Genomic DNA, 27,308 nt, shown 5'->3' on the forward strand with positions numbered 1-27,308 from the left:
TCCTCTGTGAGATCATTTTGCATTGTGTATCAGCCATCCAAAATTGTACTGATGATTGTGGCATACACTTAAAATTGTGACTTACAATCCAATTAATGTTATACTTATGATTAGATACTAACCTGACATGTTAACTCACCAAATAATATTTCTAAACAATTCTAGAATGAATTTTGAAATTGTCATTGGGCTATTTAGAAGTGCCTAATTTAATGTATTGTAGTAGTTACATTATTGTAACAGGTGCTTGTCACACTTATGATAATAAGAACAATATTACAGTTTCACCTGTATGAATAATGTGAAGAAACCAGCCTTTCTGTGAAGGTTAATTGTAATTTAGACATTTTGTTTTGGTGTTACTATGACCATTCAATATCCAGGCCGCGGGTTTGCTTTGTTCGAGCGTGCGATTCCCGCCTCGAACGCTTAAGCGTATGATCACTGAGCCGCTGACCATGGTGTACGCTCTGCGTATGGCTAACGATCGGCTCAGCCCGATTGAGATCCAGATGCCAGCCTCACACCACTCCCCCGCTCACTCCCATTACCTCCCCACAGTTTTACAACATGCCCTATCAAAGCTGTGCTTGTGTTCCGGAATTAGCCCTGTAATTTTACATTATCACTACCCTCTTATTAAGTACTTGCGCTATATGGTTAAAGATAAACACTTTCTCTAACAGTATTTCACGGATATGTTTTGGATGCTAGGAGACACACCTTCTATGCCATCATAGACAGGCTGCTCAACGAGCTGAATAGAAGATTCTCCTCTGACGCCTGTAGTGTTCTGATGGGTGCAACTGCATTGAACCCCAAACACTCCAAATTTCTGGACAAGCAAGCACTCTTAGGAATGGCAGCAAACTATGGTGTGGCAGAGGATGACCTCACAGTGGAGGCCCACCAATTGAACCGGCTAATTGCCAGGAAGAAAGACAAGGGGCAGGAAGTATCCACACCATTGGAGCTTGCAACCATGCTGGGGCCATACAAGGATGCCTTCATGGATCTCCACAAACTTGTATGCATCACTGTGACCCTGCCTGTCACTTCAGCTGCCTGTGAGAGAAGTTTCTCGTGTCTGAAGCTTCTCAAGACATACTTGCACAACAGCAGTGGTAACAACCGCACCAGCAACCTTGCTGTCATATCAGTAAACTCCAGGAGGGCAAAACAACTCGATATTAATACTGTTATAGACACATTTGCTGCCATTCACCAGAACAGGAACATTGTTTTGAAGTGATATTGACTATAAACACAACATGATGAAAGATAGTTAGCCTGATAGTGACCTTACTTTTCCTCAGAGTGTATTTACTTCACATGGGATAATTCATTTCTGCTATGTAAACTATGTATTTATGTTATATTTTTTTTGATTTGTAGCTTTGCTCTTAATGGTATATTAAATGTTTAATCTAAGCTAATCTTGATTTTCTTTATTATTATGTATTACCTTGGGTGGAGAGCTTCCTCTTTTACATATACACATATTTTCATAAACAGATTATTTCTAATTTGTAATAATGAATTATTAATCAGAGTATGAGTTTCCAATGAAAACTGCATTGTAAAATGCAGTTCAAAATATCACACCTTTCTGAAATGTACCTTGGTATTTACATTATTATAATCTACCATCTATACTTCATATTGATGGCATTTTGGGAAGCCCCTCCACAGTTTACCTCAGACCCCCCCTCCCCCCCCCCAACGAAAATATCCTGGCGCCGCCACTGGTTGTGTGTCAGTCATCGGGGACAATGCCTTCTCTGCTCGTTGGGAAATGACTGCAAAATTGCACTTTTTTTTTCCAGTGTTAGGTCAGGTGATATAACGAGATTAGGGTCTTTCTTATTTTGTAACTGGAATGAGTGAGAGGAATTTATAGAATTTATAATTTGTTAAACTTATACAGCTTTATATCGAACATAGAATCTCTTTTCAGTAAGAAACATAACCCTTTAAGCCAACACATTATTGTTGTATGTTGAAAGTAAAGCCTGTTTTTGTTATGTGTTTACATTTATGACCAATCTTTCTTTTCACCAACTCAGTTAGTTTTGTAAAAAATATAGAATTACTTTTCAACATTTTCTGTTCGAACCTCCCGTCATATACTATCTTATTTATTCTTGGGGTAAATCGCTTTCATCTGAAAATACCAGACCCTTAGGGCTTAGTACAATCATGTATTGTATTGAACTTACTAACCAAATGAAGGGAGCCAACCAAAAACACCCATCGCCACAAGCGTTCTGTGTTGCACTTTGAATCTATTAACAAGATTAAATAACACTTTTATGAAGTGTCCAGAACTAAAAGTATAGAATATGTTCAGAAGCATTAAATCTCGAACCTAGGGGTCATTTGATCTACCACCTGATGCAATAACCATCACGCCCAGTCAAGATATTCTGAAAATAAACGCAGAAAAGATACCATTTAAGTACAATTAGCACAATAATATGTGTGAAGTTATTCTCTGTGTATGAGCACATTCTTGATGTTTTAATAAATTATCAGTCGCATGTTCATTTCTCAACATGCCTCCTTTGTTTTCTAATACTGCTATAATTCTTCTATTTAACAGTTGCTGTGAAAAAGGTTGCTGGTTCTTTTAGGTTTACACCTTATATGGTAAGTTTGTATTCTGTGTTATAAGTTACCTCATAGTCATACATTTGCTTTGGGACGTGGCAGTCCGAGTACACTTCAGGTTTGCATGATTTACTACGGAATTGTTCTCGGACAATCTCAATGCACAGTCCACCCCCACCCCTAAAATATATTCCTACACATGCACGATTTTCGCATTTTATCTTACATCCCCACATCAATGTGTATCTCAGTAAAAAGGTGGACATTCAGAATTTCCTTATTAGAACCTTATAAAAAGATGGGGTTTACATCAGCCTCTTTTGAATCTTCATCTTTGAAGATCCCCCTACACCTCCACCATATTCTTAGCTATGATATCTTGTGTCATTCATCTTGTTGCATTGTTTGTATTACATATCTATGCTAACTCCCATACAGAACGGCTTATATTACGCAGTGGAATAACTACATTAGATTCAGATGGAGTTTGCTCCACAGCTTAAGCTAATTCATATTATCTTAAGCTAATTCATCTTGTGAACTTTTTATTTGCTCGTGGTTACTGCCAAGCTCTCTTCTGTTGTAGTTAGGCTTTGCAAGTTTTTAACGTGTTTAATGTTAATGGTGTTAACCACAGTAATGAAAGTCTTCCACTGTTTTTAACGAAGCTCACAGTATAGAAGAAACACCATTAATTCCAAGTATTGTGAAGATGTTTTATTCTTTCACACATACACACACACGTACATAAAACAACATCTAACACTGAGCAACTTTCGTCTAGATACTAATTGTATAATTGGTTGGTTATATGTTTTTAATGTCTTTGCACAACTTTTAAAGTGAGAAGTAAGCCACTCTATGTTGTCTAGACGACTCTGACGTTTTGGGTTAGTGGCTTCTGCTTCGATTCACTAACTTCGATTTATTTAGTATTACAAAACAAATCGTTCCCAAGTTACTCAAAGGTAAGTTTGAAAACGCTAAAAACTGGAATTCGATACCTTTGGTGCTCAAAGCACCGATAACAAGTTTTGTATCTTTGTGCTAAAAACAAACAAATAAATAACCAACATTTAAAAAACGAAAATTGTAACTACATTTTTAGTTATATTATTCCAAAAACTCTCAGGAGGTATGATTGCATTCTTGGTAATAATATGTTTCTGGAGTTTCAACCATAATTCTATATGAACTGACCATGTTATTTTTAGTTACTTTGTTTTAACTTTTCATTATTCATCCATTACGTTAAACGTTCAAAATTTCTTTCATTTATACACAGCTGAAAATTCTACTGCTTGGATCCCTAATGTATATATATATAAATTTTATATCAGTTTGTCCTATTAACTTTTTGGCACGTATGTTAAACGGTAAAAAACAAAAGTCCCTATAATTTTTTTCGTTATCAATTTTTTCTACTCAGTGTCGCTTTTAAGTTTAATGTAGCCATCAGTAAAGGTCCAGCATAGTGAGATGGTTGAGGCGCTCGACTCGTAATCCGAGGGTTACGGGTTTGAATCCCCGTCGCACCAAACATGCTCGCCCTTTCAGCTCTGGGGCGTTATAATGTTTATAATGTGATGGTCAATCGCACTATTCAATGGTAAAATAGTAGCTCAAGAATTGGCTGTGGATGGTGATGACCAGCTAGCTGCCTTCCCTCTTCTCTGACATTACTAAGTTAGGGATGGCTAGTGCAGATAGCCCTCGTGTAGTTTTGCGCGAAATTCAAAAAAACAAACAAACAAACAAACAAATCATCATTGAAATTAATTATCTTTATGTATTCGAGGAGTCTGGAGCATTCCAGTCCAGAGACAATCACACGATAAATATGGTAGAAATGCATTTCAACCAATCTGCCAAATACTTTATGTATATGTGTGTGTGTGTGAATATAAATCAGCAAGCACATTCAGATAAAATAAGTAACTTGTCACCAGAGGCGCTGCGAATAAAATATATGTTGAACAAGGAGTAGAAATTGGCAGTAAATGCCTGTATGATACTTCAGAGAAGCTATTGAAAGGGCTAATCTATAAAAGTAGCCCAGATAGAAAGGATGGCGTTTTCGGACTGAAGACAAAAGCAATCAGCGAGATCTTCCTTTAGATCAGTGCAAGTTTTGTAGATTATTCTTTCCAGATTTTTTATACAAATCTATCACACTGAACAAGGCAGTTGTTGTCCACTTCTACTTTGTTTATATGGAGACTCTCTGCCTAAAACTTCTATGAAATATTATCTTAAATACGTTATTAATCGCTGTGTCTTTAAAACGAAATTTCAAAAATCACATAAAGATTTCTATAAGAATGTTATTTGTAAATAAATCCTTCAATGTGTACAAAACCAACAAAAAAAAACGTTGGTGTTATATCCTCTCCTTCTGGTGTTCTATTCTACCCTCTATCTCTGTCTTCTTATCTGTTAATGAAGTACTTACAACAAATGTAAGAAGTTGTCAATTAGGTCATCAGAAAGTGAAGATATCACGCACCCATTTCCTTAGACTCTTTTTGACGAATTAAAGAAAATTAAACAAATGTTGATTCGTTGCTTTCTAGTGGGCCCCTAGCGTCTCAACGGTATGTCTGTAGGCCTACGACGTTAAAATTTTGGTTTTGATATCAGTGGTGGGTACATCACAGAGAGCCTACGGTGTAGTTTGGCGCTTAAAAGCAATGAAATCGTCTTTGTATCACAGTTGTCTATATATTTTGGTGAATTTCAACTACAGTTACGACAGAAAGTGTTCGTACCCCTGCGTCCCGAGTAGTTTTGTATTCATAACTTAAAAAGTATCACGCAGATTTTGATAAACAGATTATTTCTAATTTGTAATAATGAATTATTAATCAGAGTATGAGTTTCCAATGAAAACTGCATGTAAAATGCAGTTCAGAATATCACACCTTTCTGAAATGTACCTTGGTATTTACATTATTATAATTTACCATCTATACTTCATTTTAATGGCATTTTGGGAAGCCCCTCCACAGCCCCCCCTGAGCCCTCCAACGAAAATATCCTGGCGCCGCCACTGATCACGATTAGGCTAATAGACGTATAATATATTATAAATATTATACTAACACACATCTACATAACTTTGTATGTAAATTAAACGACAAATAAACTGTTTCTAAACAAATAACCAAAAATAGAAGGAGCAGAAAGTGTTCGTACAGTTCAGAACGTGTGAAAAAACTGATATTCCCGTAAAAAACTTATTTAGTTTGGTGAATAAACTAAATTATACCATTCCAGAACTAGACAGTAGGTTCATAATTATTGGAATTTAGCTAGTAAAAAATGTACTTCCGGCAATTTAGCGCTGTCTCCGTCATTATCTGCTTGGTCATCATGGCGAACAGGAAACAACTGTCCAGTGATTTAAAAAACCGAATTATTGTAAAATACAAGTCTCGTGTGTCTCTTTCCGGTATTGCTACACAACTTAATGTGCCGAAATCCACTGTTCAAAGCATAATTGTCAAGTTTAAGCTTACAAGATCAACTGCTAACCTCCCTCGTTCCGAACGCCTTACCAAAATTCCAGAGAGAACCAAGAGGAAGGTTCTCAGAGAAGTTAGTAGGAACCCTCGTTTAACACGTAATGACATGCAAAAACTGGTAAGGGAAACTGGGGTTGAAGTAAGCACCTCTACAGTTACGAACATGTTCCGCTCTTCTGGGTTCAAAGCATGCCGTCCTCGTAGAACTCCATATTTAAAACCTGTTCATTTAGAAGCACGATTGAGGTATGCAAGAAAGCATGTAGTTAAACTCTTTACCTATTGGAAGAGTATTCTTTGGTCAGACAAAACTAAAATCGAACATTTCGGCCACAATAATGTTCGCAATATTTTCCGTAAGAAGGGGGAACGAAATCTTCCAAAGAACACCGTCCCTACAGTTAAACACAAAGGTGGCTCGATCATGCTATGAAATTCCTTCAGCTCTTCTGGTGTAGGCAGCCTTCACCGCGTCAACGGAATCATGAAAAGAAGAAGAGTACGTTGATATATTAGGCACTTATATCAAGAATGATGCTCGGAACTTGCGGCTTGGGCGTTGTTGGATCTTCCAGCACGACAATGACTCTAAGCACACATCGAAATATGTGCAATACTGGTTGCAGAGGAACCATATAAGCGTTCTGGAGTGGCCATTGCAGTCACCCGATCTCAACCCAATTGAAAACGTTTGGCATGAGTTGAAGACCAGGGTTCATCAGCGTCATCCGAAAAACTTGCAAGAGTTGGAGGCCTTCTGTGAAAAATAATGGAAGAAAGTACCAGTCCAGTACTGTCAAACGGTCATTGAGGACTGTGAGGAGAGATTGCGCCAAGTAATTTACCTGAAAAGCTGCACAACTGACCATTAAAGTAGACGCACAAACACTTTCTGCCCCTCCTATGTTTGATTATTTGTTTATAAACAGTTTATTTGTTGTTCAATTTACATAAAAATTTGTAGATGTATGATATAATGTTATTATAATATTTATGATATACTACAGTTTTATTATCCTAATCGTGATACTTTTTAACTCATGAAGAAAAAACTACTCACGACGCAGCGGTACGAACACTTTCTGTCGCAACTGTAAGTATGGCTTTATGTTTCAGGTTGGCAATAACTTGTTATGTATTAATCTGAGTACGATCAAAGTTAAATTTGAAACAGAGACAAATAGTACAATGTGAAAGTTCAGAACAACAGAAATCACTAGAAAAATCCTATACTGCCAAAAGACATAGAGCGTAATATGCGCCTCTGTGTAGTTTCTGTCAATCCACGAACGTGTACAAGGAGCGGAGAACGTTTCTCCTGCCCCAATATACCTTTCATATGTTATCTTGGTGAGTGTAACTGAGGTTCGCGGGTTCGAATCCCCATGCCATTAAACATGATCGCCCTTTCAGTCGTGGGGGCGCTATAATGTTTCGGTCAATTCCCTTATTCGTTGGTAAAAGAGAAGCCTAAGAGTTGGCGGTGGGTGGTGATGACTAGTTGTCTTCCTTCTAGTCTTACATTGCTAAATTAGAAAGGCTAGCGCGGATAGCCCCGTGTAGCTTTTCGCGAAATTCAAAACAAACAAACAATCCAAAGGAATAAATAAAAATGTTTGTCGCTCATAATTTTGGTTTTATTTATTCTTGAAACAGAACACTTTCGGGACCCTGCGGAAGTACGTCTTGTAATACATTGTAACATTTCTTTATTTTCAAATTACAAGATACAAAAATACTTATGAAGAAATCATGAAAACGAGACACAACTGACAAAACTTCGACTTTGCTCACTCCTTTTGTTATTGTTGTTTTCAATTAAGCACAAAGATACACAATAGGCTATCTGTGCACCACGAGTATCGAAACCCGGTTTTTAGCGTTGTAAGTCCGCAGACATACCGCTGAGCCGCTGGGGGGGGGCACACTCCTTTTGTATTCGATGAAAAATAAAGAAAGGTAGAAGCACTCATAAAATTCAAATCGAGTTAGTTTAGAATTTTCCTTTAATATTCAATGTTGTCAAAAATGTAAGAACGACTTTTGCACATTTTAATAGCTAGATATACAATATTTATTGTACGATAAACACATGCAAAATATCCAAGCTAAGATGTAGTTCGTTGTTAGAATAGCATAACATGATCAAACACAAAATAATATTACTCGAGGACTTCTTTTAGTTGATTCTTATAACTAAAGAAATATATAAAAATTGTTAATATATGTAGAGGCTTTTGGAATTATTAATTTTAAAATAAATGAATTACTGGAATTTGAGAAGTTAATTAATTGTCTTAAAATATTATGTCGTGTTTTGTTTTATAAACAAATATTTTAAAGAAGTTAAGTTTTCAAATTATAATGCAGATGGACTAGGTACTTTGTCTGAAAGTGGATATTTTGGCAGAACTGTTTTGTTCATTCCAGACAACTGGGCTCAAAACCTGGTTTGGAGTCTTTTTTTTAACGACGTTGTGAAGGGTTACAAATGTCCACATTTGACTACTTGCACGATTTTCAAAATTGAATTCCGAAATACACGATACCCGATGACTCCATTTTACTTATATTTTGTAAAGTTTATGCTATTATAAACCAACTAAGCAAGTGAGACAACGTATACGTGTGTACGTGTACATCCACGTTTTAATGTGAACTGAACGTAAATAAATTAATACATGCAGGAGATTGTTTTCTGTTTACAAAATTACTCTTAAAATATGTAGGTTTTGGTTTTGTTTTCGGTTTTAACTTTGAGAAATTAATATTGAGCGATTGTTTAAATCGTAGTTCTTAGATTTTTTTCTTAACAGGAATTATTACTGGTTTCATGTATTTACTTTTTTCTTGCGAGTTTTTGTAACTTATTACTTTAGGTTTCGCTTAATGGTTTCGTTTATAGAAAAAAAAAGATTTCCTATGGTTTCCGTAATTTTTCTCCTTGCTCGTAATTTAAGGAAATTCTTATTTGTTTTCCTAAATTTAAATAAGTTGAGATTTTTTAAAAACAATCCCTTCTTTAATTTTTTTCTTCGTTCTTTTCACATAAGTCTCGTGTTCTTGTGACACCGGTGTACCTAAAAGAATAAATAATAATGAATAGTAAAAGAAAAAATATTTAATAAAGTTCAACTTCAGAAACAGAAACTTGTTTGTTTGTTTGGGAATTTCGCACAAAGCTACTCAAGGGCTATCTGTGCTAGCCGTCCCTAATTTAGCTGTGTAAGACTAGAGGGAAGGCCGCTAGTCATCACCACCCACCGCCAACTCTTGGGCTACTCTTTTACCGACGAGTAGTGGCATTGACCGTACATTATAATGCCCCCACGGCTGAAAGAGTGAGGATGTTTGATGTGACGGGGATTCAAACCCTCGATCCTCGGATTACGAGTCGAGCGCCTTACGCGCTAGGCCATGCTGGGCCTAGAAACAGAAACAGTTCCTACTAAATAAGAGTGAAACTCCTTTAAAAAATTTAGAAAAAGTAGCGAAAGTCACTATACAGTTGTTCACTTTTATTTATACAAAGAAAATTGAAATAGGATAACATAAAATAAACATAGGTGGCTAAATCTGTAAAAAAACAACAACAACTATTCAGAAAAGACAACGACAATATCGATTATCGAAATCTTTCTGTAAGAGTAAAGCTATTTATTTACCTACAACTACAGTGGGCTCGGCATGGTCAGGGGGTTAAGGCACTCTGCTCGTAATCCGAGGGTCGCGGGTTCGAATCCCCCTCACATCAATCATGCTCGCCCTTTCAGCCGTGAGGGCGTTATAATGTTACGGTCAATCCCACTATTCGTTGGTAAAAGAGTAGCCCAAGAGTTGGCGGTGGGTGGTGATGACCAGCTGCCTTCCCTCTAGTCTTACTCTGCTAAATTAGGGACAGCTAGCGCAGATAGCCCTCGAGTAGCTTTGCGCGAAATTCAAAACAAACAAACCAAAACAACTGTAGCGGCATATCTTGTATCACGTCATCCCATAAGTAATGTTCGAAAATTTAATATAAAAAGTGCATCATAATTTCTGTCTTTGTAGAAGGTTTTAATGACTAAAACATGTATAAACGCGTATAAAAACACAACTCCACTTTCTCAGATCATTAATCAAACAAACCCTTATAAAGATGGATGTGTCTGAGGAGCACATTAGGCATATAATGCTTTAAAAAAGACAACAGTGCAGCAGAAACTACACGAAACATTCAAGGTGTTTATGGTGCGGAGTCTTTCAATGAAAGAAAATGTCGAAGGTGGTTTCAGAAGCTCAGATCAGGTGACTACAGTTTAAGTGATGAGTCACGTTCAGGTCGTCCTGTTGAGTTTAATGATGACTTGCTGCTGACTGCACTTGATGAAGATTGTGCTGTAACAGTTGAAGAACTAGCACAGAAGATTAATTTAACCCATTCAACAGTTCACCGTCATCTGCAACAGCTTGGAAAGGTATCAAAACTTGGAAAATGGATCCTCCATGATTTCACAGAAGCCAACCAAAAAGAAAGAGTGGACATTTGCACTTCTCTGCACTCTCGTGAACGTAACTCACTTTTTTTTTGGACAGGTTAGTGATTGGAGATGAAAATAGATATATTATAAAAATGTTAATCCCCGCAGACATTGGCTCAGTGCAGGTAAACTGGCTGAAACACAGTTCAAAATGGACCTCCACCCTAGGAAAGTCTTGTTAAGCGTTTGGTGGGATATTGTTGGTGTGATACACTTTGAGTTGTTACCACTCAATGTAACGATTACATCGGACTTCTATTGTCAACAGTTAGAGTGTTTGAATGTTGCACTGAAAGAAAAGAGGCCTGCTTTGACCAGTCGTAAGGGTGTTGTGTTACACCAGGATAGTGCACGGCCCCATACAGCAAGGATCACATCTGTAAAGACTGAAGAACTAGACTGGGAAAACTTCCACATCCTCCTTATTCTCCAGACCTTGCCCCATCTGATAATCATCTATTCCAAAGTTTGTAGAACTATCTTGATGGAAAAGAGCTTGGAACATATGAAGATGTCAAAACTACCCTCTCTACATTCTTTTCCTCCAAACACCAAGAATTTTATAGAAGTGACATTCAGAAGCTTGTGAATCGTTGGCAGGAAGTAATTAATAACAATGGAACATACATTATTGATTAAATAACACTGAAACCATTTGAAATCCTTTCTCTTTTTCTGAACTTAAAATCGGATATTACTCTAGGGATGACCTGATAATATATTTCACAGGGGTGAAACTTTATGATGATGTATTCAGTAAAACTCTAAAGATGATTAAAAAATATAATGGAGAGAGTTCACAAGTCTATCCAAGTGAAAGCCGAAAATTAGTGCTTCAATAATGAATATATAAAAGTACCGTTTTATTACTGCCTTACCTAGGAAGCATTTTTATACTAATGACGTATGTGAGAGAAAATCTAACGACAAGTGCAACTAAACCTGGTAGAGATGGGGTCAAAGGGTCACGTCCATCCCTATTTTGAATATTTTTTAAGCGAAAACGTTTTTCGTATTCAAGTTATTCCTTACACTTTCCCTCTCTAAACTGTTGTAATTGTAATTATTTATATAAGCACATTCGGATGTTTGGAATAACTCGCTAGTTGTCCCACGCACTTTTTTTTTTTGCTTGGTTAGGAAATATGAAGATACCATTCATTTACTGGGGCTCAAAGAGTTAATATCAGTTAATTAAAAGTTACACAATGTTTACACAAGGCTATGCAGAGGCTATTTGTGCATATCTGTTCCTAATGCTTAAATGAAAGGTGAAGAAAAGGTAGCTACACAACAGTACCCAACATGAGCTCTTATCTGATGGATAGTAGGATTTGACTGTCACTTTTATAGCTCACTCACAGCCTCAGAGTGTGGAACATTATTTTTGTTTTTTTATCAACGGAGCACAAGACGGATTTACAGGATAAATACATTAAAGTCCGCTAGAGTCCGTACACAGAATGTTGGGGGTTTCTAATTTGCGAGGTCAAAAGCCGACAGATATTGTGCGAAGGACAAACAACATACAAAACGTGCTAATGTTAAAGTAGTGTGAGGGTATGATCCTCAGAATACAGCTCTGAATATAACCGTGATAAACAGTAGTATAACAGACATGTTTGACTTGTTTTCATATGTCATTTTAAAACGAGTTGACTGTTTTGTTGTTTGTTCATTGTTTAAATTTATCGCCAAGAAGTCACAGACACCTACTGTAAAGAATCCGTCAGGGTCAACGACTATTTCAAGCCAAAAGTACAAATGCTTCATCAGAATAATGAAAAATGTAGACCATGCAAAAAAACATTAAATGCCATAAGTTACTGCTCTATAGCAGTAAAAGCATTTTTTTTTTGCATCGCATATGTAAACAAGAGTAGAAAACTCTAGCATGGGAAATTGGAGAAAGAAAAAAACAACGAAAACATATGAATAGTTCAATGTACGTAGTACATTTCAGTGCCGATAGAATTTGTAATATTAAACTAATATAATGCAACAAAAAGTAAATTAATACATATGAGTTACTTGTGTAGTAAATTATCTAAAAAGATTATATTTCTTGAATCTGATATTGGTAGGTCCCGTATGGCTAAGCGTGTTAAGACGTGCGACTCATAATTTGAGGGTCGCGGGTTCGCGCCCGAGTCGCGCCAAACATGCTCGCCCTTCCAGCCGTGAGGACGTTATAATGTCACGGTCAATCACACTATTCGTTGGTAAAAGAGTAGCCCAAGAGTTGGCGGTGGGTGGTGATGACTAGCTGCCTTCCCTCTAGTCTTACACTGCTAAATTAGGGACAGCTAGCACAGATAGCCCTCGAGTAGCTTTGTGAGAAATTCAAAACAAACAAAAAAAACAAACTGATATTGGTGTCTCTATTGTTCGGTTATAACAATTACTAAATGTATTGTTACTAATGCAACATTATATGCAACGTTATCCTCAAGCAGAGACCCGGGTAATATATTAGAGCACTTAAGACACAGGTTCGAATCCCGTCACCGAATATGCTTGCTTTTACAGCCATTAGAGTGTTGTAAAGTGACGTTCAATCCCACTAATCGTTAGTAAATCGTAACTCATAATTTGGTGGTGGATGGTGTTGACTAGAAGTATCTTTCCTCTGGTTTTTCATTTCAAAATTAGAGATAGCCGTTACGGACAACCTTCGAATAGTTTGGCGCGAAATTCGACAAACAAACAAAGAAGCTCGTTTTTGATTGACGGATTTCACAAAATGTTAATTGGCAAATAAAAATTATATTCTGGTTATATTCTCGTTAAATCTACGAAATATATAAACCATTTGTCTTTATTTTGACTAAATAACTCATATAAAAAATTAATCTCATGCAACACGTAGAATATTTTTAAGAGTTTTAGAAATATAAGGGTATCTTTGCTTTTCATGTCAAAGATACGATACCGAATTACTCTAACGTTTTCGAAAAGTGGACATTTCTTCTTCGCAGTTTGAATCTTTGTGTTAAAGAGCTTTATTAAAGTTGTTTTTCTAGCCTAGCATGGCTAGGTGGTTAAGGCGCTGGACTCGTAATCCGAGGATCGCGGGTTAGAATCCCCGTCACACCAAACATGCTAGGCCTGGCATGGTCTAGCGCGTTAAGGCGTGCGCTTCGTAATTCGCGGGTTCGCGCCCGAGTCGCGCCAAACATGCTCGCCCTCCCAGCCGTTGGGGCGTTATAATGTGACGGTCAATCCCACTTTTCGTTGGTAAAAGAGTAGCCCAAGAGTTGGCGGTGGGTAATGATGACTAGCTGCCTTCCCTCTAGTCTTACACTGCTAAATTAGGGACGGCTAGCACAGATCGCCCTCGAGTAGCTTTGTGCGAAATTCCAAAAAAACAAACAAACAAACCAAACATGCTTGTCCTTTCAGCCGTGGGGGCGTTATAACGTGACGGTCAATCCCACTATTTGTTGGTAAAAGAGTAGCCCAAGAGTTGGCGGTGGGTGGTGGTGACTAGTTGCCTTTCCTCTAGTCTTACACTGTTAAATTAGGGACGGCTAACGCAGTTAACACTCGTGTAGCTGTGCGCGAAGTTCAAAAACAAACAAACTTGTTTTTCTAACAACACGAATTTATGTTGCAAATAATATATATATCGCGAAGAACCCAGCGGTGAGTTTTCGGAGTTACAACGCAAAATAAATAAATAAATGGAGTTAAGTTTTTCGTGGCATACAAGAGGCAGATACCTCATTGTGAATTAACTTCTTAACCAGAAGTTAATTTTAATAACAAACAGCAAGAAGAACATTATATCAAGTAGCAAAAGAGAAAGAGTTTTGTTACGATACATTCAAGTGTTGCCCGTTAAAATAACTAAGTTAAATGTGTTTATATCTATCTATCTAAAGAACTTGGATATGCGTAGAGCTAAGCCTTTCGAATACCAGATGTAATCAAATGCATACATTACTAAATACAATATAGGCTTATTTTAATCGAAGTTCCCTTATGGTTCAACGGAAACTTTTAGGACTTATAACAGTAAAAGAGGTAGTTCCATCACGTAGCTCTGTACAAGTGTATTTTTGGTGTTTTGAATGTTGTTCTTTTAACGTGCTCTCAGCTTGTGGCGTCATCTCGTAGTAACATTTTATATTATAAATCTTTAATTTTTTTTTTTCTATAGATCTTAGTGGATCAATAGTAACTCTGTAGGCTTACGGCGTCCAAAAATCGAGTTGTTTTTTTAGTCATGTTGAACGGAGCAGGAATAGCTCATTGTGCCGAACAACAACAAATCAACCACAATTATTTTAATGATAAATATTTTCTAACAGCTTGTCAACACAAGAACAGCAAATATCTAAATATTGCACGCTACGAGTCACAGCTGTTTCAGGTATAAATTTCTTTGTTTGTTTGTTTTGAAGGTAAGTACAAAGCTACACCCTCGATTATCTGTGATCTGTTCGCCTGGTGTATCAAACCTGGTGTCTAGTGTTGTACATCCGCAGACATGCCGCTGTGCCACTGGGGAACCATAATGTTTGAGTTAAATGCCTATAAGTTACTGCATTCAGATAATTCGAGTCTCCATAAGTATAAATAAATGATGAACGTAAGTTAGCTTACAAGTACAGTTTTAATAGGGTGTGTTACATTCAAAAACTTGGCTTCCTACTTAATAAAATCAAATCTTAATATGTATATATATATACACCATCCTTTAAAGCAATAGGCACGACTTCAACGTATATAAATTAACTAAGATTGTTGTTATAAAAATCTTAATGTCCTATAAAGGTCATTATTATTGTAAAAAAAAAAACTTAATGTCTTGTAAGACTTTTTGATGTCTTTTTCGAAACCTCTGAGGCTCCGCCATAGCCAAGTGGTTAAAACACTCGATTCCTCCCCTGAAGATCGCGGGTTCGGATCCCCGTCACACTAAACAGACTTCCCCTTTTAGTCGTGAGAACGTTATAGTATTTCGATTAATCCCATTATTCGTTGGTAAAAGAGTAACCCAAGAGTTGGCGATGGTTAGTGAAAACTATTTGCCTTTCTTGTCTTACACCGTTAAATTAGGGACGGCTAGCGCGGATAGCCCTCGTGTAGCTTTGCGCGAAATTAAAACACACGGTTTTCAGTGTCATGAATTATTAATTTTAATTTGCAGAATTATCCTCATAACATGTGTTGCACTTCATTAATTTCCTGGTAACATTCCATTATTATTAATGGTACTAACTCTCCTGAATAATTAATTAAAAGTCGCAACATTATCTTTATAAAAAGTGTGAGACTTTTATTTTCAAATTGAATGGTTGTTATTTTTATAATTTATTGCAAAAGTAAGTTTTTGAATTTCGCATCAAGCTAATCGAGGGCTATCTGCGCTAGCCGTCCCTAATTTAGCAGTGTAAGACCAGAGGGAAGGCCGCTAGTCATCACCACCCACCGCCAACTCTTGGGCTACTCTTTTATCAACGAATAATAGGATTGACCGTAACATTATAACGCCCCCACGGCTGAATGGGCGAGCATGTTTGGCGCGACGGGGATGCGAACCTGCGACCCTCAGATTACGAGTCGAACGCCTTAAAATGCTTAGCCATGCCGGACCAGTAAGTTTTTACACGGTTTGCAGAATAATACAATATAGTTTTAAAATCTGTTACTTTAATTTATTTTAATGATATCTTTAATTTATTTGTATAATATTTGCTTTGAATTTATCTCAATGCAAACTCCAAACCAGTTTTTCTTTGTGGTTAAGTTACGCATGCGTATAACGTAGCTTTTTGTTAGATAAAAGAAAACAAAATTTTACAAGCTTTGCGCCTACTGTAGCCTTTGATATACAAGAGTAAATGTTGTAACGTTTCAAAATCCTATTATCTAGATTTTTAACTCACTGTTCGTAAATATCCCTGACCATCATTACCATTGGAATGGTAACATCAAAGGGCGGGTTTTGCACATCATTCTTGTATGGTACGTTGAAAACCTATTAATTTGTTCCATTACATTTAACAACCTGAATTGTCGAGCGTGGTCCAGTAGTCATGTCAGACCAGACTATGAATCTGGGAGTTTGTGGTTTGCGTCTTATTATCGCCGAAAAATAAATTCGCACTCTGCACTTTGGAGCTGTCGTTGCGCTATAAGCGTGACTTTCAGAAATTCCAGAAGAAAGTAGAATAAGGCTTAGCAGTAGGTTGTTTTGACTGACTACCTTTCTCCCTAGAATTGAGAGTGATGTTATTAACTAATCATCTTCTCTCTAGTTTAACAGCTCAATAAAAAGACTAATGCAGTTAATTCGTAGATAACTTTTTTGGAATATTCTGAAACGAACAAACTCTTTGTTTAAAGTTAAGCGCAAAGCGAATCCTGCAATTCCTGTATACAATCAGCAATTCCGTTGTTTGCTTTTTTTCGACCTGAACGGCACTTCATGCAACTCATGGTCTGAGCAACCAGGTCAGATATATCTCAAGTCATTCCTAATTTAGAACTGATGACTAAAAGGAAGTAAACCAGTCGAAAGCACACGCTGCTTGTACGTGTCCACATAACCAAGCAACAAGATTGGATGTAACAATTATAACAAAACGCATAGCGTGTTCGATTGCGAGTCACACCTCGAACCATAGACTCGAGTCTTCAGATGGTACGCTAACCACTGTATTACTTTGGACCGTTTCTCAATCTTACTCTGTAGTCTGTGTGCTGGTCACATTTTTCTGCTCTGTGTGTGTGACAAGTAACTTATTGTTGTGTGACTTTTCCAGGTCTTGTAACACTCACTCCCTCAGCCGCTCCCCAGGCTTACAACACTCAAATTCGGGTTTTGATACCGGTAGTGAACAGAGCTTAGACGACCTATTCTATGCTTAACTAAAGCCCAGAAACAGAGAATGAATAAATGAAATAAATATCAACACAGAACTTACTTCTTGCTCATATGCTACAAAAAATATGTTTGTGAAACATTTTTCCAAGTGTTCTGTATTACTTCCCACACATCAGAAAAGTTGTGTGCTAGCTTTCAGTTCTCATCTACCACACTAGCCCATACATCCTACATAATATTCACATCAAGTCCTTTCAAAGTCTAAACCATTGTTGCGTGTGTTTCATTAGCCTCTTCTTTTATCCAGGTATCATTTCACAACATTTGTTGCATACTTGAGATCACTGTCTCGTTGAAAGATAAACCCCTGCCTAAAATGTCTTGTTCTTGGGGGTAAGGCACGATGAACAGCAACCTGCTGTTCCTGTCAAGAGCCAGAGTGCCATCAACTATTTTGTAAACATTTATAATCTTCGGCTGAGATATTGTATTAGCCCCCAAGAATGCTTCACTGTAGCTGATAAATTTTGACCATGGTTCAGTTTCATCTGTCTGACGCATAAGTATCGCTGATTATTGCTAAACAATTATGTTAGACATATTAAACACATCCACCCCTACCTTTTCACACCCCAATGTTTGAAGAATGATGTCCATTTCAGCCCTTCTAGCAAGTTTTCTAACGTACCATAATGAGCATACACTGATTTATTTTTCATCACTTTTAAAAGAGTTTGAGTCTTCTATCTTTACAAGTTTTACCATCAACAGTAAATAATTGCACGTGCAATTTTTAAAATTTTTATATATTTTCTACTGAAACATAAAATTTGCCTAAATGTGTCGCGTGGAGTAAGTTGCCTTCATAAGCCAAAATTCGAATTCTACACGTTTTTTCACGCAGCATTTCCACTTAAGAAGCCAAGAGTGCAATCACCACACTACTACTGAGGACAGTATGACCGTTTGTACTTTTATGATTGTTATTCTGGTGTAGCACCGTGAGATGATAGCCAATCATAATGTGAACTATAAACATCTGATATTACTCTGGCGAAGGTCATATTGATGTAATTGTAAATAGGGAACAATCCTACGCAATGTACACATTTTATTATGATTTTATTCAACATTTCCATGATTATTTCCAGTACCGTATACGTGTTAAAATAAACAGAACTGTTACAATGGGAATATTTATCAGGGAAATGAATATTCTTAATATGTAATAGAGTGGTATACATTTACATATTAATAAAATATTTCCCTCTTCCATTGTGTCCAATTATGTTGAATATCACTTGTTTCGTTTATTGATTTTTTTAATGAAGTTCATTTGATTTTATTATAAGTTTTTGTTTGCAATAAAGCACAGAGCTATACAAAGGGCTATCTGTGCTCTGCCCACCACGGGTATCGAAAACCGGGTTTTAGCGTTGTAAGTCGGCGGACATACCGCTGTGCCACTGGGGGGGGGTATTATAAAACCCACAAAATTTCAGAACTATGCTGCTAATGGAAAATCTGAAAGTTCAAAGCGCCTGAAAAAATTAACTGTGCCGGCGGGTGTTGCTAGTTGGCTGCTATTCGACTTGTCAATAATTCAGATTTAATGGTAACTATATCCGACGCTGAGAGACTTGCTCGTTTAGTCCACGTGTGCAGAAAGTGTTGCTCAGTGCGAAAATTTCAAATTTTCCATTAGCGGTATCCCGTTTCGAACCTTGGATCCTTCATAAAGCAGCCCGACATGTTAAACACTAGGCCTGGCACGTCTAATCTTTAAAAATAGTATTGACTATGCCTCTAAAGGAAATCTTTTATAAATACATAACAAAACTAAAATAAATAATGTTTCTAACTATACCAATAGGTGACTCTTTAGTAAACAGAGCAACAAACAGAAAGAAAAATGAATCACCTTACGAAATGAAAGGAGTTATAACTCAAAATGTCATACAACAGCATTCTTCATTTTGAACGGAGGACTTAGTTTTATTAGATATTGTCAATTGTCTTTCTGAAATAATTTGTTATTAACTTACCGAAATGCTTTGATAGAAACACCAGCATGTGACGTGTGGTGAGGTCAATGACTGTGAAGCGGTTGACCCGAGAATAAGCTCCGATGCACATTCGTAAGACTGGACCAAGTCCGAATACTATATCGATTTGGTTCATATGGACTGCACCTCTTCCACCGGAAGACAAGGAGAAGTTATAAAATGAGTCACAGAAAAGCAAACAAACATTTTTTTTTTCTTTTAAAATTTGACAAAAATAACTTGAAATCTTAAAATTACCGACTTGCATGTATAATACACATAAGTTATATATATAAGAACGTACCACAAGGACGTCTATAATCTCGTTAAAGTTTTTGCTTTTTGGAGGAAACCGAACATATTTTCAAAATTAAAAAGGTTTTTTCTCTTTCTAGACTCGGAAAGTTAGAGAGACAGGAACCTTTTATCATAAGGTAATGTATCGCTCTTCCTCGCTGCTAAGACTCTCTTAGTTTTAATTACGAAATAATTTTAAAACTCGGTGTACTTATTTTCCGGTAATTATTCCTTGTTTACGAGTGGCTAAAATTATATTCTAAACGGTATAACGTTAACATCTATTGATTTAGAACGTTACGTCTATCAAAATATGCCTTCCTTTAACGAGGAATTTACCATAATAATTGCTGTTTGCTTTCCTGTGTGTAGACAGAAATAATATAAATTATTTTTGTTATTTTCTGTCAGTTTTAAGTTTACAAAAGTGTTACCAAAGTGCTTCCTAAATTTTCCCAAGTTCTTTTGTTTGCTTTACTTACGTTTTTTAGCTTCTTACAGTTTGTTTTGCAACATGAGAAATATTCCTCGCAACCCGAGCAATGCATTGAATGTATTCGATTAAATGCTTAGTATTTAAACTGAGATGTGTGCGTGTTTTCTTATAGCGAAGCCACATCTGGCGATCTGCTGAGTCCACAGAATGAAACTGAGGTAAACACGAGAAAACTCTTTCCAAATTAAAATACGCTTACTGACGAATACGGATAGAACGTTGGGAACAGCTGCCCCGCATCGAGTTTCCAGTGAGAAGAAAACCTTTCACAGAAGAATAAGAAAGAGCGCATGGCCATGGAACTTGACAACAAGACCGCTGTTTACCAACATCGGTCCGTTATATACCCACCCATTTTCTATTTATATTCAACTTATGACTTCTCCCATCCATGCTGTAAATTCCACCCACTTTCCTATTTTCGATTATTAGGACTTCGCAGAAGCGATTACAGTCAAAATCTGGAGAACTTTCTCCTGTTTAATAAAGAACTCCGCTCAGTGCGTCAATTCTATAACACTAGAATACAACTTAAAGCCTCAACCTATGTATACAAACTCTCAAACAATTTTTCACTTACCATTCTAATACCACTAAATTGCCCAGAAAATGAAAAGAAACTGTAGAAGAAAGTAAGGAATGTCTGTTCTACTCGTCTGTTACATATTTTGAAACTTAAGCATATGTTTATCAAGTATTCGAGTCATAAGTTTTTTCTAGATTTCTTATGTTTGGTTAATTTTGAATTTCACGCAAAGCTACACGATGGCTATCTGCGCTATCCGTCCCTAATTTAGCAGTGTAAGACTAGAGGGAAGGCAACTGGTCATCACTACCCACCGCCAACTCTTGGGCTACTCTTCTATCAACGAATAGTGCGATTGACCGTAAAATTATAACGCCCCCACAGCTGAAAGGGCGAGCATGTTTGATGCGACGGGGATTAGAACCCGCGATCCTCGGATTACGAGTCGAACGCCTTAACCCACCTGCCCATGCCGGGCCTCCAGCTGTATGTCTGCGGACTTACAATGCTAAAATCTGGGTTTCGATACCCGCGGTGGGCAGAATATACATAACCCATCGTGTAGCTTAATACTTAATTCCAAACATAATTCTCTTTTTGTCAATAAACTTATTTTAATTTGGCGAGAGTTTCACAAAGTTTGTTTTCATTAATTTACACAGATTATTTTCACAAGAATCTTCAATTATATAAATACGTTTTATATTACGTTAATATGCAAGAGGTGTCTAGAATAATTTTAAATTTTTCAAGAAAAAATACTATTTATATAATTATTTATATTATAGAAAAATAATATTTAAAAAAAAAATGAAAAGAGTTGTTATCTCAATCAGGTTCAGGTGGAGCCACAACAACGACATTTTTTCAGATTCACGTGGAGCCACAACAACGACATCTTGTATTTATTCTTACTTGACAGTTATAACTTTGCGATCGACTTTTTTGGATTCCAGATTTTTCATGACTTTCAGGTTCTCTATTGTCTGAAACTTCTCCATGTTGATAAACAATATGGGCTGAGTTACTTTTGTAAATATCTCTTGGTTCTTCTGTAACGGGAACATCCACGAATCTAGGGCTAAGCCTACCCTATATCAAAATATTCAGAATATTGGAATATCGTCAATGAGGTAATTAGGGCAAGAAGGAGAAACAGAACAGAAATATATATGTGTAACATTTTCTTTTGAAATACAAAATAAAATAATGATATAGTTGATGTCTGATACTAGAAAATTAAACAGAATGTTAGGCCTAACATTTTTGATGACGTTACTGTGAAACTTAAAGAAAATGTTAGGCCTAACATTTTTGATGACGTTACTGTAAAAATGTTTGTTTTTTAACATTCCTTTTAATTTTGTGTCACAGATTTAAATCAGAGAGATATCAAAATAACGTTTCAGATCCATGCATTGTTTTACACACGTTACTTCCTAAGGGGTCGTTCGTTTAATATCAGAATACATTTAGGTGATGAGAAAACAAAAAAAAATTGAAACATTGTCTTTCGGCGTTTAAACCGCAATTTGTAAATACAACTTGTTTAAAGTTGTGAATGAATAATTTGTCGAAGAAAAATTATAACGCAGATACGTTGTTATTGTTTTATACCATTTTCCAGTAAGATTATGCTTGTTAGAGGAAAAAAAAAACTAATCTTTTTTGTTTTTGAATTTCGCGCAAAGCTATAGGAGGGCTATCTGTGCTGGCTGTCCCTAATTTAGCAGTTTAAGACTAGAGGGTAGGCATCTAGTCGTCGTCACCCACCGTCAACTTTTAGGCTACTCTTTTACCAATAAATAGTGGGACTGACCGTCACATTATTACGCCCCCACGGCTGAAAGGGCGAGCATGTTTGGTGCGACCGGGATTCGCACCCGCGACCCTCAGGTTACGAGTCGAACGCCTTAGTTCACCTGGCCATGTTTGGCTTCGATCCAATACACTCATCGAGCTTTGGTTTTGCGATTATTGCATGGACTGATAGTAAGTGTTCATCACTTTCTTTCACACAATAAAATAAAATGTGTGGACTTTTATAGTGAAACGTTTTGGTAAAACATTTACAACAAAGTTTGAATTGTATTAATGTAAATTCTATGCTACTTTGCTTTGTTTGTTTGTTTGTTTTGGAATTTCGCACAAAGCTACTCGAGGGCTATCTGTGCTAGCCGTCCCTAATTTAGCAGTGTAAGACTAGAGGGAAGGCAGCTAGTCATCACCACCCACCGCCAACTCTTGGGCTACTCTTTTACCAACGAATAGTGGGATTGACCGTCACATTATACACCCCCACGGCTGGGAGGGCGAGCATGTTTAGCGCGACGCGGGCGCGAACCCGCGACCCTCGGATTACGAGCCGCACGCCTTACGCGCTAGGCCATGCCAGGGCTGCTTTGCACTCGTTCTACTGACTTTACTTGCAGACTTGGGTAACGTAATTTATTTATATATACGAAAGTTCCCGTTAGCATAAAGAGTGAAAGGTGGACATACCTATTTTTTTTACTGAATATTTATTCTGTCCTACATTCAAAACGTATAAACATTTAGTTCCGCATGACTCTCAATGTTTATCTAACTCGTTAAATATTTATATCGTTAATAAATATTCAGTCATTTTAGTGTTTGTTTGTTTTTTTGAATTTCGCGCAAAGCTACAGGAGGGCTATCTGCCCTAGTCGTCCCTAATTTAGCAGTGTAAAATTAGAGGGAAGGCAGCTAGTGAACACCACCCACCGCCAACTCTTGGGATACTCTTTTACCAACGAATAGTGGGATTAATAGAAACATTATAACGACCCCACGGTTGAAAGGGCGAGCATGTTTGGTGCGAAGGGGATTTGAACCCGCGACCCTCAGGTTATGAGTCAAGCGCCTTAGTCCAACTGGCCATCATTTTGAAATACTGGTCAGAGGGAAGACAGTCAGTTAACAGAATTCTACCATCCATCGTCTATGGTAAGCGATTGACTTTCACTCCTATAACGCAGTTACAGCTTAAATCCAGACGCACAAGACTAATTAATATAAGTCCTTCGGGAATTACTAAATTAATGTGAAATTCAACCAGGGTTTTTATGAAGATGGTTAAACTTTTCCCTCAATAATAAATATTCAGTCGGTTTTGTAAATTACTACACGAATAAAAATCATTACCAAGCGCAGCCAGTGTTTTTTACAAAGCTAGGCAAAGTTTATATAATTAATAGTCTACTGGTGGGCCAGCGAATATTTTACGTACTTATAAAGCTACGATGTGGGGCTCGATTTCCCGCAGTGAAAATAGTACAGATAACCCATTGTGGAGCTTTACGTTAAAAAAAGAAACAGCTCAAGCAGTTCAAACATAATTAATTAATATTCAATCACTTTTGTGAATTACTAAACCTTCAAACGAATTTCACAGAGCCTTACTAAAAGTCAATCTTGTTTGTGAATTACTAAACCTACAAACGAATTTCACAGAGCCTCACTAAAAGTCAATCTTATTTGTGATTACTGAACCTACAAACGAGGAATTTCACAGAGCCTTACTAAAAGTCAATCTTGTTTGTGAATTACTAAACCTACAAACGAATTTCACAGAGCCTTACTAAAAGTCAATCGTGTTTGTGAATTACTAAACCTACAAACGAATTTTACAGAGCCTCACTAAAAGTCAATCTTGTTTGTGAATTACTAAACCTACAAACGAGGAATTTCACAGAGCCTTACTAAAAGTCAATCTTGTTTGTGAATTACTAAACCTACAAACGAATTTCACAGAGCCTTACTAAAAGTCAATCGTGTTTGTGAATTACTAAACCTACAAACGAATTTTACAGAGCCTCACTAAAAGTCAATCTTGTTTGTGATTACTAAACCTACAAACGAGGAATTTCATAGAGCCTTACTAAAAGTCAATCTTGTTTGTGTATTACTAAACCTACAAACAAGGAATTTCACAGAGCCTTACTAAAAGTCAATCTTGTTTGTGTATTACTAAACCTACAAACGAATTTCACAGAGCCTTACTAAAAGTCAATCTTGTTTGTGAACTACTAAACCAATAACAACTCCTACAAAGCCTAACCAGGAAAAATTAAAGAAAATTTGTTTTTGTTCTTAAGCACAAAGTTACTTATGGGCTATCCGTGCTATGCCCACCGTGGATATCGAAACCCGATTTTTAGCGTTATGAGTTCTCCGACTTTTCGTTAAGCCATCAGGGTAGAGTTATAAAGAAAGAAGAAAAATAATTAACAAAACTGTTTCGTGTACAGCTAATTATAATTGTAATTATTAAACAATAACCTTCCAACACATGGTACGTGTTAGAATACTGAACTCACAGCGATTCCCTGTGAAAACAGGTCTAAGTTTTAGACAGAAAAATATTTTCTGCTTGTGCTATGTATAAAAATGATAACCTCTTACAGAGATAAAAACAGATTGATTTGTCATTGTTTTATATTCATACATACTTGTATTTAACTTCTACAGAGCATTGCTTTATTCGCTCGGTTTTACACCTGAAATATTTCTTTTTTGGTTCCGAATTTTTTTCTTTTTGAAATGCCCAACAGATTTCAAAAAAACATTATGAACTGTTCGTTTGTTACTACGCATAAAAACAAACAAATCAACTGCTTTAATAAATCACTGCACTGTATTATTTCATACACAGGCCCGGCATAGCCATATAGTTAAGGCGCTCGACTCGTAATCTGAGCGTCGCGGTTGCGAATCCCAGTCGCACCAAACATGTTCGCCCCTTTCAGCCGTGGAAACGTTATAAAGTGACTGTCAATCCCACTATTCGTTGGTAGAAGAGTAGTCCAAGAGTTGGCGGTGGGCAGTGATGACTCGCTGCCGTTCCTCTAGTCTTGCACTGCTAAATTAAGGAGGGGCTAGCACAGATAGCCCTCGTGTAGCTTTGCGCGAAGTTAAAAAACAAACAATTTCATACATGTATCGTAGTACCTCGGATTTACAATAAATAGACCCAGCGCTTGATATTGTCCTCAGAATATTTGAGAGGAGTACTGAACTTAGTTTTTAGAGTTAAATATACAGACTTCTACATAAAAAGAAGAAAGAAAATCAGTGATTGGTTACTTGAATCGGAGGTCCAGTGCAAGAGATAGAATAACAGTAGTGCCCCCAAACGAGTGTCCGGCTACTGCAGCTTTGGACAGGTCCATAATTCCTTTAAATTGGCTAGCTTGAAAAGAAGGGTTGATTACATTGTGTACGGGAAAACCGCTGTTTAGGGCTTCCAGAAGGTCCAGTACTTGAATACAATCATAAGCTCGTAGTTTTGTCTTCAATACAAGATAATAACCACATTTCACCCAATTGTTTAAGTCTGAGCGTTGATTTAGTTAAGACAGCATGACAATTTATAATTAAAACAACAATAACAAAGATTAAGATATAAGCGAGCAAACGTATAAAGATGTTATGATAAAAAATCACATTGACTTTAGATTCCTGGTTCCAAATTACCCTAAAAATATAAGGACTTCGACTAAAGATACTTTAATTTTAAATATTTGCTTATTGATGAGAGGAAATTCGAGATATTCTGCCATTGTAATACAAAGATCCGAAACACTAGAATCTCAGCGCTTTCTAAAGAAGATTGACCTTTCTTCTTTGGGGGCAAACTGAAGAAGAAAGCTCCATCCTTCGAAAGCGCCTGACTTATACGAGATCATATCTTTTGTTCAAATTTAATTTTTGGGACCTGCATATTTTCTTAACCCTGAATTATATTGATATTACCAAACCATTTCTCTGTATTATCGTATCATTGTATGTTTTTGTTTTTCCTTTATACCCAAACATAAAATTTCTCAAACTTAAATACGACAAACTTCTTTTAACTAATCGAAATTCCCTTGTGTTACTTCAGGTTAAACATTTCCCCTTGGAAAACAAAGTGTGATATCCAAGAAATTTTAGTTCCTTAGCCATGTATTTCGTTTATTGTACGTAAATATCATGACTGCACCGTTAAAATTGTGATTTATATAAGCAGTAGAAGACATCTGCACACAAGGATTATTCCAACTCACTTGGTTATGGCGAACTTTGTATTCATTCGCACTTCGCTTAAGCTGACGGTAGTAAACCCATTTTCTCGACGTGTCTGGAATACCAAGATACTGGTTTTGGATCCCCAGGTACTTCAGCTCAGGTCGTACATCTTCAAAGTCCACTTCAGTAACAGCACTATGTACTTCAAAGTCATTCGTCTCTTTAACTAAGTTCTCGATTTGTTTATAGTTACCGTCTTCGTTATCATTACCTTTGACGTCAGGCGTGTCTCCAAAGTTCGAGCGCGTTTCTCTTATTACATAAGACGATAAACATGCTGAATAGTCTCTGGAAAATACTCATAGAATAAAAAAAAAAGTCACACGAAAGATATACATCTATACCGAGCAGGTGGTAGTGTAATC

At 36.8% G+C, this 27,308-nt stretch overlaps 1 protein-coding gene across 1 annotated transcript in view; it reads right to left on the bottom strand.

Moving 5' to 3' along the window:
- Positions 1 to 8,122: 8,122 nt before the first annotated feature.
- Positions 8,123 to 27,308, bottom strand: part of LOC143246621 (platelet-activating factor acetylhydrolase 2, cytoplasmic-like) — a 52,582-nt gene continuing 33,396 nt past the window's right edge. The window contains exons 4-8 of the mRNA XM_076493656.1: positions 26,922 to 27,231; positions 25,960 to 26,165; positions 21,769 to 21,945; positions 19,535 to 19,683; positions 8,123 to 9,214 (exon numbers count right to left, since the gene is read on the bottom strand). Of these exons, the coding sequence (XP_076349771.1) occupies positions 9,120 to 9,214; positions 19,535 to 19,683; positions 21,769 to 21,945; positions 25,960 to 26,165; positions 26,922 to 27,231 (937 nt within the window). The 3' untranslated portion in view covers positions 8,123 to 9,119. The remainder of the gene's footprint in view (positions 9,215 to 19,534; positions 19,684 to 21,768; positions 21,946 to 25,959; positions 26,166 to 26,921; positions 27,232 to 27,308) is intronic.

This window comes from Tachypleus tridentatus, chromosome 3 (assembly GCF_004210375.1).
Source record: "Tachypleus tridentatus isolate NWPU-2018 chromosome 3, ASM421037v1, whole genome shotgun sequence".
In the NCBI taxonomy this organism is placed as follows: domain Eukaryota; kingdom Metazoa; phylum Arthropoda; class Merostomata; order Xiphosura; family Limulidae; genus Tachypleus; species Tachypleus tridentatus.